At 41.7% G+C, this 13497-nt stretch overlaps 1 protein-coding gene across 50 annotated transcripts in view; it reads left to right on the top strand.

Moving 5' to 3' along the window:
- Positions 1-207: 207 nt before the first annotated feature.
- The window catches only part of MAP4K4 (mitogen-activated protein kinase kinase kinase kinase 4), a 191200-nt gene continuing 177910 nt past the window's right edge, over positions 208-13497 (top strand). For 23 of the 50 annotated variants that reach the window (XM_058684476.1, XM_058684486.1, XM_058684487.1 and 20 more), the window contains exons 1-2: positions 209-617; positions 960-1025. In XM_058684476.1, coding sequence (XP_058540459.1) covers positions 561-617; positions 960-1025 — 123 coding nt within the window. In that variant the 5' untranslated portion in view covers positions 209-560. Of the gene's footprint in view, positions 618-959; positions 1026-13497 lie in introns of all 50 variants that reach the window. The other 27 variants (XM_058684512.1, XM_058684514.1, XM_058684510.1 and 24 more) reach the window with 3 other exon arrangements.

Below are 13497 nucleotides of genomic sequence, written 5' to 3' on the forward strand. Positions count from 1 at the left end.
GCTGGGAGTGCGTTTCCGCTCGTTTTTCCTGCCGGAGAAGGAGAGGGGGAGCTGTTTTCTCTCTCCTCAGAATATATTTTCGGTGTCCCGTTTCTCCTCCTCCCTCGCCGCCGCCGCCCCCTCCCTCCCCGCCTCCCTCCCCGCCTCCGCCCCCGCCTCCCGGGTTATCTTTGTCTCGCTGCCTCGCGCTCACTCGCTCAACTCTCGGCGGCGCCGCGGCCCCACGCTCCGGGCCCGTCCTCTAGGCGCGCGGCGCGGGGCGCGGGCGCCGGGGCCTGAGGCGGCGGGCGACGCCCGGGGGCCTGACGGCCGCCCCGCGCCATGGTGTGAGCGCCGCCGCCGCCGCCCCGCGCACGCTCCGTCCGCCCTCCGCGCGCGCGGCCCGGGCCGGCCGAGAGCCGTGACCAGCCCGCCGCCGCCGCCCCCGGCCTCGCGAGGCGGAGTCCGGGCCGCCTGCTCCCTAGCGAGGAGGCGCCGTCGGCAGCCTGGCCTGTGACGGAAATAAATAGAGAAACAGATATATTTATTGGTACTATTTTGTTTGGTGGCAAAAAGGGAAAATGGCGAACGACTCCCCTGCAAAAAGTCTGGTGGACATCGACCTCTCCTCCCTGCGGGTGAGTGGCCGCGACGGGCCCCGCCGCGGGCGCGCTGGGAGCGGGGAGCTGGGGCCGCGCCCTACCCCGCCGGGCGCTCGGGCGCCGCCGCGGGCAGAGCCGCGGGCGCGGCGGCCCCTTTGTCTGCCTGCGTCGGCATGTGCGGGGCGGCGGGGCGCGACCCTCCGCCGGCGCCCCCACCCCGCCGCCCTCCGCGGCCCCGGCGCGACCCTCGAGCTCTGGGAGACCGCGCTGGGCCAAGCCCACCTGGTTTGCAAGCGCCCTTTCTCTCCGACTGCCCCGCTTTATTTATTCATTGTTGTGCTGCTTTTAAATTCTAACCCCTCCCCTCCTCTTCTCCAGGATCCTGCTGGGATTTTTGAGCTGGTGGAAGTGGTTGGAAATGGCACCTATGGACAAGTCTATAAGGTCGGTGTGGGGCGCCGTCTTTGTTTCCCGTGGCACGTTGAAACTTCTTGTTGGGGGACGAGGAAAAGGATGATAAACACGCCGCTGACTGGAGGCCACGCCACTTGGCCAAAGTTGGGAAAGGGGTTTCGCCTTGCAGTCCTTCTGTTTTTAAACAAGAGTTTATATTCAGGCTGGCCTTAAAAGACCTCACTCATTTCCTGGCTTTGAGATAAGGAAATAAGCTACACTCTTAGGCATGCACTTTTCTTCAATAAAATGGGAAAACATTTTTTTTTTTTTTTTTTTGTTCTATACGGCAACCTTAATTCTTTGGTTTTCTCCAATTCTGGCCCTCTGAGTTTGTGTGTATTAATGAGAATTCAGTATAGGGAGGCCTGGCCTATGATTATCCTGAACCACTGCCTTGGCCTTCTTGAAAATTGTCATCGTGTTGCCTCGTTTTAATGTTTGCCAAGTGCTGAAGGTGAGGAGTTTGGTGTTACCTGCGACTTTTGAAAAACTCTATCACACATTCTATTGATAGATACATACGTATTTTGGGGAAGCAGGGAGGGGCGTGTGTTTGTGCACTAGGAGCAGGAAAGAATTACAGCGTGAGGATTATAAAATCTGAATTCCAGGAATAACCTGTTTGACAGGTGTGTAATTGAAACAGAGATGAGGGAGAGTGAGGAGTCAAGAGGATGCCCAGATTGCACACCCACCCCAGGCCTGTCTCTCCCTCTCTCTCTCTCTTTTTTTTTTTTTTTAACACCCGCCCCCTCCCCCCCCCCCAACGGTAAATGAAACTAACAAATCTGGAGACGATGAGTCTTCTCTGAGTAGCTGACACCTGATGTGACTAACAGTGCTGTTCATTTTATTCAGTGCACATTCTGGAGCGTCTGAAAGAGCTGTAGGTAATGGAGGCACAGATCTTGAAAATTTGAAACAGAATGTTAAATTTCCCGGGTCCTGATTTATTTCTTCTTATGAAACGTTTTCTATATGTAATTTACACTGGGGTGCTTTCTAGCTGTTAGAGTGAGTACAAGGTTGGGATAGAAAAAAAAATCTTATGAAGCAGGGCTTTGTGGTTCACCCTGAAGAATTGTCATTGTTTCATTAAAAATGGAGGGAGGGGGTTGGAAGCTGACTGTAGACGTTTTCTTAGGCCAAATTAAGTGTGGATCCTATTGTCTCTTTTATGCTTTCTGAATAGGATTTATCTGTTGATTGAACGCCTCTCCCCAGCCCCAACTTCCCCTGGCCTGGCTATGTACTGGGCTCTGTACCGGCCTGCGGTCTGAACTTGAGTCTGTATTCTTAGGTGTTCTCAAGTGAATTAGCATGTGTTTTGTTGGTTAACTGTTGGGGCCGGGGCCAGGTTTTTGAATTTGAAAGGAAGCCCTGTTAACTCAGCCTGCTGGGCTCAACTGAATTTGGAGGACTTTGGAAAATTTTGGAAAAGATTGTGTTGCAACTCACTGAGTGGCCTGGTAACTGGCTCTAAGACGTTTTCCCCAGCCCCAGTGTTTGTTTAAGCCCCAGTCGGTTTTTTTCTAACCCAGTTTTTCTGGCCAAATCTAAGTGGTGAGTGTACTCTTCCAAGTGAGTTAGCCAAAGCTTGGTTTTGACCTGGTTACACAGTAGTTGGATTGTTTGTATCTTCCTCAGTCAGCATGGATGTGAAGGGCAGTGAAGTAAACTAGAAGCCAACAATCCGTTTTTAAACCAGAAGAAGAAAGAAAGAATGAAATCTGAATGTGTATTAAGTGGCTTTCAGAGGTGGGTGTTCCTTATTGGTAGTAGTTTGGGCAGGTTCTTGTTTAAGTTTTTTTCCCTCTTCATTTCCTTTGGATCTATCCTCTCCTTCCCCCAAGCTTTTGAAATAGATTTGCTGAGCAGTGCAGTTGGGAAGCATTTGGGATACTGGCAGTGACACAGCTCTCTGACTACAAAGTCTGTACAGTTGAGAAGAAATTCTCAAATTATGCAAACCTAACAAATTAAGAAGTCTGTGCAAAAGTGGCACACACACAAAATAGTGCCTGAGATTTTGCTCACCAGCAGTTCTATTTTATTCTGGAAGAATTAAAAAATACACAAGGAGAGAGAGTGGATCACCTAATTTTATAGTTACTAGCAGGTGACTAATCTAGTTTCATCTGTGGTCTTTCTCTCTCCATAGTATTTTAAGGTAAAGCCTACTTACCATTTCACTAAATGCTTCAGTATGTATCATTTTGTTTTTCAGATAATCAGATAATAATTCAGATAATGCTATTCTCAAACCTAAAAAGTTAATTCCTTAGTATCAAATACTCAGCGTTAAGGTTTTCCTGATTTTTCTTATATGTTTCCTTACTGTCACAGCACTTATGAACTGATACTGGGAAGTTCAGTCTTGATAGATGATAGAAATAGGGGAGGCAGTTAATATTTCCATTTTCTTCTCCCTTTCAATGTCTAATTTCTAGAACAGTTATGCAGAGGAGTTTATTTAGGATTTGTTGGCGTGATTTGTATATGGTGGTTTTGGGGTTGGATTATTGACACTTAAGCACTTGTTTATTGTTGCTAAACATCCACTGGTGTGAATCGCATTTGAATTGGGAAAATATTTGTGATAATTTGTTGTTTACAAAGAGGCTTTTTTTTTCCCCTTCACATAACTTCAGTTAAAATATCTTTAAGTTGAACCCTATAGCTAATTTGTTTAATTGTTATATTTTCTATTTTTTCTGTGAACTTTTTATTTTTTTAGTGACTGTGGTTGCTTATTTTGAGAAGATTGTATTTATGTGAGGTGAATGAGTAAAAAGAGGGAGTTTTCTGGGTTTTGATATGTTTTATGAAAGTGCCTTTTTTTGGGTAGTACCCCCAAATTTGGTGACAATTGATAAATAGTTTGAGTATAGTTCAAGGATATATAACTATCTTAAACGATTTGAAACACAGAATATATTCTATTTAGAGAAATTTAGTTTTTGCATTAGGTTTCTAGGGATCACCATGAAGGCTATTCATAAATTAAAACCTAAGAAAAACATTGTGAATTTCAGCTTACGGGGTTTCGTTCAGAATAACATTTATTTATAAAAGAAGTGTTTACAAGATGATCTTGTGCATGTTGAGTAAATCTAGTGAATTTTAGTTATTTTCATCAAAGAGGGACAGTGTGAAAAATCAAAACCAGAACAAATGCTTGTTTTTGTGTTATATTGGGTTTTATTTTTAATATTTATTTGACCATTTTTGTTTTTCCCTTGGGGTTACTGTTACCTTGTTATTTTGTATTTGGTGAGCATACAGTGACTAGTATTCCAAATGTCTTGACTAGGAGGAGAATCCTGCTTTTGGAAAGGTGCTATAGGTAGTGAGAGGGGAGGTTAGGGAGTTTAGAATCCAGCAGATGCAGTGTCTGGGGTTGGGGCTTGCTCACAGAAAGGATGGCAGCCTTTCTGGAGATTTGAACATCTTGACCCTGTCTTCACCTGTTCTTGGAGGAAAGGTAGGCTGTAGACCTTGAGTACTGTGGGTCCAAAGACGGTAAGCAGAAGCAACACAGAGTTTGCCACCTGTTAGGGCGTGGTGCTAATGCTGTCCCCCTCATATACTGAAGAAAAGGGGAATGGGGGTGTGTGACAGAAGGGCTGAGGGTGACTTTGAGGTTTAGGGAGTAGTGGCATCTTGGGGGGAGAGATTATATGCTTGCCAGTTAAGGAGGGATGTTATTCTTTGAGCATTGAGGGGTCATTGAAAATTTTGTTGGGATTGGGGAACCCTTGGGAGTAAGTAGGAAACCTGATCAGATGATGTTTGGGAAAGGAGCAGGTAAGATGGTTGTCCTCAGACAGTGGTCCAGAAGACTGGAGGTAAAGGCCAAAACGGTAGTAGCAGTGGTGGTAGAGGGGAAGGGTTTGGGGCTGAATTCTTGGGCATTCTTCCTCGCTGAGGTCAACCTGCTAAATTCAGTCATTATCTGCAGGCTTTGGTCGTGTCCCTTCAAATGGGGACACTGTTTGCCCACTGGATTAGGAGGAGCCTTGGGATCTGTGAAAGTGCTAAAATTACTTTCAATTGCTCAGCAGTAGAGTGCTGTAGAAATCGTGTGGCTTTTAAAAATCATTAGTCTAACATTTTGGAGCAAACAAACTTGTGGGAGAGGGTTCTCTAAATGTTATCCCTTACGTGTAGCATTTCTTGTTCTTAACTGGAGGTAAAGGCATCCAGTGGGGCAAAATGAATTTTGAGGAACTAAATGTTTCCATTGTAAGAAGGTTTCAACTGCCGCCAAGTGGCATGTACAGACTTGTTCTGAGACTTAGAGCTATGAATGCTGGAAGAATTCTGGACTTGGGTAAGGCGGGAGGAAGCCAACCCTGTTGAACATGTATTGGTGTGTAGCTCTCCTAAAAATATCAACCCCAGATTTCCAAAAACTTTTTAATTAAACAAAATCATAAAAATAAAAAGACTTATACAAAATCCAACCACCACATAAAATCCTACTCATGGTAGTCTTAAAATTTCTTATTGCTTGAAACTTTCTAATAAATGTTCATTTGCATAGCTGTAATCTTGTATTTTTGCCTTTTTCTCTTAACCAATTTTGGTTATGTATATATTTCTACGTATTGAGATAATCCAAAAATATTATCTGGGGGCACTTTTGGTGCAGTGTGTGTGTTTGTTGGTTTTGCAGACTGATACTAGCAGGGCAAAGACTTTGAAGTAATACATCCTACTTTTGAAATAATGCATCTCTGAACAGGTGTGCTAAGCCAAGGAATAAGCATCTAAGGAGTTTCATTCCCAGGGAACTAAAAATATTTAAACTAGAGATGGATGCTTTGACACATGAATTTTATACATAGTCTTTTATTTTGTTTCTTTGCTGGATTAGTAAATACTTGGTCATCTGGTTGTGAACAGCTGCTTAAGCCAAGAGATTGCCTCCTCTTAGGGCATCAGATACTTTCCACTTCTTGCGTTGTATTAAATTTATGATGCCTGTGCTTCCTATCATTAGTATCAGTGCTTTCATTTTTCTGTATTCCATTCATTTTTTAAAAATTGGTAGACAGCAAAAGAATATTTAAATAACTGTACAAGTGTTCTGCTTTCAGACCCAGCTTGTCCAGACACTGAATCAGAACTGTTGACCAGAGGGCAGCACTAATGTGTATAATAATGTAATAATCTGGAAGGCTCACTCCCCATCTTCTATATGGGTCTGTCATGAACATTATACAAAAATGTAGACCATAGGACAGTTGACTGTATTCGAGTCAAGGGCTTATTCCAAGTAAGTTCTCAATATCAAACAGTACTTATTTACAGTTTGTGATAATTTTAAGGGTTGAAACAATTGTTGGTTACCATCTTACCTTTTAAAAACAGTGCTTTAAAACTTTCACAGATAGATAGTGATTGCATATCATTTTACTAACTGCTTGCAAGTAGATTGCTTTGGAATATTTACTACAAACAGACTTTTCATGAATTCAAGTTGGTCTTTTATAATACTAGTCTGCATTACCAGTGTTAAAGTATTAAAATATATTATCTAATTTGGGATCAATTACTTTATGATCAGGGACTAGAGATTTCCAAGTACTTATTTAGCTTTTGGAAGATTTGGTTGGTATTTTGCTCTTACAACATGATAACAGCACAGTTGAATCAGGATATTTTGAACACATGGAGGGATGGTTAGGAGGAGAATGGAGAAAGCCAGGTGATGTATTCCCAGTGACCAGTGTGGCAGCCATATGTTCTCAGGTTTAATAGTGTTACATGACTGTTCAATGGACAAAATACAATATTCTGTTAGGCTGGTTGAGTAATAAAAGTTCGCTGTTATTATTCAGAAGAGAAGTAATGTGATGGGAGGCAGTTTTTTCTATAAGAATTTCACAAGCAAGAGTAAGTTTTAGGACTTTCCAAGTGTTTAAAATTGGGATATTAGAAATCCTGATATCTGTGTAGCATTATGAGGAACTTAAGAACTAAGTTGAGGAGATGAGATACAAAATGTTGAACCATACAGGGCTGGTTTCATGCCACTCCCATTTCTTGCTGTGCTCTTATCCCAGCTGGGCCCTGGGCACTGTTGTGCATGTTGGGTATACATATAGTGGTGAAGGAAACAGGCAGTTTGTTTATCCTCAAGAAATTCAAAAAGGACGGGGGAATGGACACAAAATGCCAAGTATGTAACATCCACTGTAAATCCTGTAATGTGTCTGTCTCCCTAGGTCCTCCGGCCAGCATACTTACATTCAGACACAGCACATGCACTGGTGCATGGAACTGGCTCAAACTTGGAGTGCGCTTTTTCAGCCTCAGAAAGGCTTCTTTGTACTGTAAGATACAGTACAAACAAATGACTAGAAAAGTGAAATGAAAAAGTAGATATACAAAATACCAGCCTAAGTGTTATTATTAGAATCAAAAGATACAATGTCAAATTGCAATAAGAGTTTTTACAGTTATTCTGTTTCTGAAATTATCAAGCTTTGTACCCTAGTCAGTAGACCACACTTTGAGGAGCACTGAACTGGCAGGATTGATTCTGCACGGAGATGGAGACGGGAGTGGGGGGGGGGGGGGGGCTCTTCATGAGCTCTTGGGTTGATTTGTTGCATCAGCAAGCTGGAGAATTGGGGCCATTGTCCAGGCCTAGCAGGTGTTCTCCCACCCTTGAGAAGTAGGGAACCCAGGGCACATGCTGCCCACAGCTTTGTGCATAATTTGCCTTTGAGCCCTGGGGCATCATTCTAACTATCTCAAATAGGGCCCAATGCTGACAAATTATCCTGTTACGTTAAAATAATTGAAAAAAACCACACTTGTACTTTATGACTTAAAAACTTTATTTTCATTTTATGATAAGTAGGGCCTTACAAAACCTATCAAAAGTTATGAATGCACATGGTTGCAACCAAGTGATCTAAAGTTCTCATATCAGATCATGGAGTATTCCTGTTCCCAAGAGGCATGCATCTATTTTCAGCCGTTAGTTGCTACTGCTGAAGTTTACTGCTGTATTTCTAAATGATATGCTTATGTGGCTATTTCTTGATTTATCAGTTTTATGCATTTCTTGACTTCTTGTAATAGTAGTTACAGTTGTTGAACTACAGTTTTGAACTTCAGTAGTAGTTGAAGCTGAGCTCTTAAAACTCATCCCCTCCCTTAAATGAGTGTGTATATCATAATTTTGGGTTAAAGTGATAATTGTTTATGTTATTATGACTATGTAAATACCATTTATCTCTGAGCCACCGTCTAATAGGATTACATATCCTTTTTTAACATCCCTTCCCCCTTGCATTGGCATACGTTTTCTTTTGCTTAGTTTTCTATGTACCTGTGGTTACTTTCCCCTGCAAATGCCCTAAAAGATCCGATGCAGCAGAGTTACACCTTTATCAACAATTTTTCCAAATGCTTGAATACCTCAGATAATTTATTGTTCCAGATAACCTGTTGATTCCCCCTCCCAGGGAGGTACCTCACAGCTGGCCAGGCATGGTTGCCCCTTAGACCTGGTACATAACTGTTCTCTTGTATCATTTCTGTTTCCTGGATACAATAGTCTTCGTCTTGGGTTTGCTATCTAATTTTCCTGAAGCACATCCTCCAGTAGCTTTATAAGAAAATGTGCATGGCATATAAAAGTTTTAAGTTCTTGCTTGGATGGCTGAAAAATGTATTTATTTTTCTTTAACATTGGATTAAAAAAAAAATTTTAATGTTTATTTTAGAGAGAGACAGAGAGAGAGAGAGCGCAGGCGCGCACTGAAGCATGTGCACGGTAGCCGGGAAGGGGCACAGAGGCAGACAAGAGAATCTGAAGTAGGCTCCACCCTAACAGTGCAAAGCCCAACATGGGGCTAGAACTCACAAACTGTGAAATCATGACCTGAGCCAAAGTCTGACACTCAACCAACTCAGCCACCAAGGCACTCCTTTTACATTGGATTTTTATGTTCTCTGGTAGAAAATATTCTGGGTTGAATACCCAGTTTTCCCTTGGAATTTTGAAGACATTTCTTTTTTTGTTTGAGTGTGACCTGTTTTAAATTTCTTCTGAGAAGCTTTGGGGATACTCTATTTATTCCTGGAGTTCTTAGGTTTTATGAGTGTCTTTCATTGTCATTCACTGATCTGCATACTTAGTTAATTCTTTTTCTTTTTATCTGGAGATGTCCATTTTTTTCCTGGGAAATACTTTTGTTCTCACCTCCAAGGAACGTCTCTGCTTTCTCTTTCTGGAAGTTCTTTTTTTTTTTTTTTTTTTTTTTTTCCTGTGTTTAAGTACCAGAGCAGTGCCAGGCACAGCCCAGGTGCTTTCTTTATTTTTTAAAGCTTATTTATTTTGAGACAATGAGCGAGAGAAAATGTGTGCACACTTGTGAGGAAGAGAGGGAGAGAGAGGGAGACACCCAAGCAGGCTCTGTCAGTGTGGAGCCTGATGCAGGGCTCTAAACCAAAAACCGTGAAATCATGACCTGAGCTAAAATCAAGCCATCCAGGTGCCCCTCTTTCTGGAAGTTCTATTAGTCATCTCTTCAATTTATTTTATCTTTTACTTTTTTTTTTTTTGTCTTTTTGCTCTGTTATTCTGTGTTTGACTTTACATTTCAGTATATCTATTGAATTTTTAGCTTTATTGTATTTTTAATTTATATGAGCAGCTCTCTTTCATATTTTTTGTTTTTGACTGCATCTATTCTCTTGTGGATATATCTCCTCTATCTGAGGATACTGAGTATAGGATTTTTTTGCTAGGTTGATTTTGTTGTTTTCTTGTCCTTCTGCATTTATTTTCCTGTTGTTTTTTTTCCAGATTTTATTTTTTCCATTTGTTTATTTTGGTCTCTGTTTAATGCTAAAGATTTTTCTTAAATTCCCGGGTATTTCATAACTCTGCTCATATTTAAGAGTAAGGCACTAGAAGTGAAATTGGAGGCTCAGTGTGTATGGGCAAGAGGCTGTTTGGTGATATTTCAATGTAAGCAGGATCAGTATGTTCTCATGGATGGGGAACCCCACTTCTCAATACCTGTAGATCTTTTCCTTGGAGTCACTTTTTCTCTAAGAACACTCAGAGGCCTTTCTTGCCTATGGGCTATCTGTCTATTTATTGGAGTTCTGGGGTTCAGGGTGGAGGAATAAGGCTGGAGCTCTGCAGTCTACTATCTTAACTTTTCAACCCTGTGTTGCAGTACTTTGTCTCATGTCCTCTCATCTGGAGCATTTCTCCTTCAGTTTCTTCAGAGTTTAATCTTTGGTTTCTTATGGGTATGGTGTGATGTGAAATAGCCACCAGACTGTGAGACAGAGGAAGAGGTTCTGGGGCATTCAGTGACTAAATACTAGCGCTCTTGCTTTTAGCCATATATTTTGTCGTGTCAGTTGCTTCCAGATAATGATCTTCTTAGGGTTCTGTGGGGCTTATTACCTCACTTGGTGTCCTTCTCAGCAGGTACTGAAGTTGTAATGTTTTCCTCTTTAGTAAATGAACTGCTGCCCCCTCTGTTTTTTTGCTGTCAAAACCTGATAGAAATGATTTCTGCTGTCATCCCTTCCCCTTTATCTCTTAATTCTTCTGTTTACCTTAAGATCATTTTCATGGAATTAACGTGCATGACTCATGTGATCAGTCCACCAGACTGGAAGTTAACTAGAAGTTGTATCTGATTTTAAACTTATCTTTGATTTTAAACTTATGATTTTACTCAGGCGTTTGCTTCTTTTCGTCCAGAGCAATAACAAAAACACAACAGCAACAAAATTGAAAACATTGCCTGAGTGCATGACCTCTGGGCTGATACTTAATTTGGGAGATGCAAGCCCAGGGAGATGAGGAAAGCAAGGCAATGTGCAGAGCAGGGTGATGTTATGTATCACAAGTTTTGCTGCTGCTCTGAGTAAGCTTTGAAGAAGAGATATTTTTTTTCTTGAAGAAGAGAAGTTTGTTTGTTTGGGTTTTCCTGACCCCTTTCTTGAGGTGTATTTTATGTTGTGAAATGTACCCATTGTAAGTTTACATTTCAATGATTTTTATTTTTATTTTTTAAAATTTATATTTTTGAGAGAGAGAGAGAGAGAGAGAGCACACACGTGTGTGAGCTGAGAAGGGTCAGAGAGAGAGGGAGACAGAGGATCCAAAGTGGGCTCTGAGCTAATAGCAGAGAGCCCACTGCGGGGGTCGAACTCCCAATCCATGAGATCATGACCTGAGCTGAAGTCAGACGCTTAACTGACTGACCCACCTAGGCATCCCTACATTTCACTGATTTTTAATAAATTTGCTGAGTGGTGCAACCACCATCACAGGTCAGTATTAGGATATTTTCATACCCTAGCAGGATCCCTTATAAGTATTTACAGTTAATCCCTATTTCAGCCCGGACAACTACTAGTCTATTTTATGCCTCTATATATTTGCCTTTTTTGAACATTTCTTACACTACATGAAATCATACAGTATGTAGTCTCTTGCATCTATTTTCTTTCTTTTTTAATTTTTAATGTTTATTATTTTTGAGAGAGAGAGACAGAGACAGAGAGATGGAATGTGAGTGGGGAGGAGCAAAGAGAGGGGGAGACACAGAATCCGAAGCAGGTTCCAGGCTCTGAGCTGTCAGCACAGAGCCCAATGTGGGGCTCAAACTCACGAACCGGGAGATCATGACCTGAGCCAAAGTCAGAGGCTTAACTGACAGAACCACCCAGGCAAGCCTCTTGCATCTGTTTTCTTATACTTTGCATAATGTTTTTGAGGTTCATCCACACTGCTAAGTATGGTAGTTTGTTCCTTTTTATTGCTGAATAGTTTTCCAGTGTATGGATAATGCTGTGTTTTGTCTATTCACTAGTTGATGGAACTTGCTGTGGTTTTTGGTTTCTGGCTGTTGTGAGTAATGCATTCAGCAGGTGTTTTGGCCTGACACCTGGGCTTGTTCAGAAGAGCTGTGCAATTGGACTGTATCTTGGAACCTTATGTAGAATGGAGTGGGGATTTATCTGCCTGGGTCTTCCTATTTGCCAGCAGTATAACCAAACACCTCCCAGTTCTGATCACCCTGCGTGCCTGTCTGCTTCCCTGAAGCCTGTACCTTCCCCACTCTCATTATTTGTCATCCTTGGGTTTAAGTCATTTCTTTAAACATGAGTACAGTTTCTTATCTCTGTAAAGACAAACTGTTCACTATCAGTGATGTCATTGGTAATAAGAACAAGGCTAAACCAGTTTTTCTTTCTCACTGTTTTTTGGGGGGATTCCAATGTGCAGTAGCCAGCCCATTTGCCATGTGATGCTAAATACAGGAGTGTTCTTTCATCCTTGGCAGAAGCTATTGACTCACCAGGATTTAAAAAAAGCAAAACAATCTATAATCTTTGGCCAAAGGATGTATAGCAAGTTAAATATAAATGATTTGTTATGTCATATTGGGGAATATGATTATTCATTTGATTTGCTTCAAGTATACCTTTTAGAGTATTTTTCTCACCTTTTATTCTTCTAAGTACTTCTATGATATGTTTTTTAAAGGAACTTACTGCGGGGCGCCTGGGTGGCTCAGTCGGTTAAGTGTCCGACTTCGGCTCAGGTCATGATCTCACGGTCCGTGAGTTCGAGCCCCACGTCGGGCTCTGTGCTGACAGCTCAGAGCCTGGAGCCTGTTTCAGATTCTGTGTCTCCCTCTCTCTCTGCCCCTCCCCCGTTCACGCTCTGTCTCTGTCTCAAAAATAAATAAACGTTAAAAAAAAAAAAAGTAAAGGAACTTACTGCATTAAAATCAGATCTAATTAAATTTAATTATGTATACTTTTTGGAAATTCTTGTGCTTAGAACTTTCATTCTTATCTGCTAATGATAGTAACAGAATACTGTTGACTGTCAGATCCTTTCTCCATTAGTTTTTCTGAGACCCTCTGTATGTAATTGTGTAGTTTTAGGATTATTCTAGTTTGAGCTCTCAGGTCAAAGACTGAATATTACCTGAGTCAGGGCTGTACATCCAAGGGACATACAATTTATTAGGGATCCTAGGTTAGGCACTCAGTATTGCCTGAGGTTGAGGATAGGATGTGCATTCAAGTGACGCACAATTCATTGGATGTATTCATTCACCTGCTAGGGCATGCCTTAATTCCAGGGCCTTTCCTCTTTGAACTCACATATTAGAGCATTTATGTTCTATGGTACATATGGTCTTTTATCCCTTCTTGTTGCTTCTTCCCTTAATTCCCAGACAAAACTTGTGGATGTTCAACTTTTTTTACTCTTCAGTGTTTGGAGGGCTCAGTATCTGTTTTGTGTTTCATTGCCTATAGATAATTTTTAGCCTGCTCTGTTAGGCGTGATTTCTTTCAATCATTTATTACTCAGGTATTTAACACGTATATGGTATGTGCCAGGCACCATGGGAGGCTCACATGTCACTGGTGACCGTGAACAAGGAGAGAA

The sequence above is a fragment of the Neofelis nebulosa genome, chromosome 9 (assembly GCF_028018385.1).
Source record: "Neofelis nebulosa isolate mNeoNeb1 chromosome 9, mNeoNeb1.pri, whole genome shotgun sequence".
NCBI classification, from domain to species: Eukaryota; Metazoa; Chordata; class Mammalia; order Carnivora; family Felidae; genus Neofelis; species Neofelis nebulosa.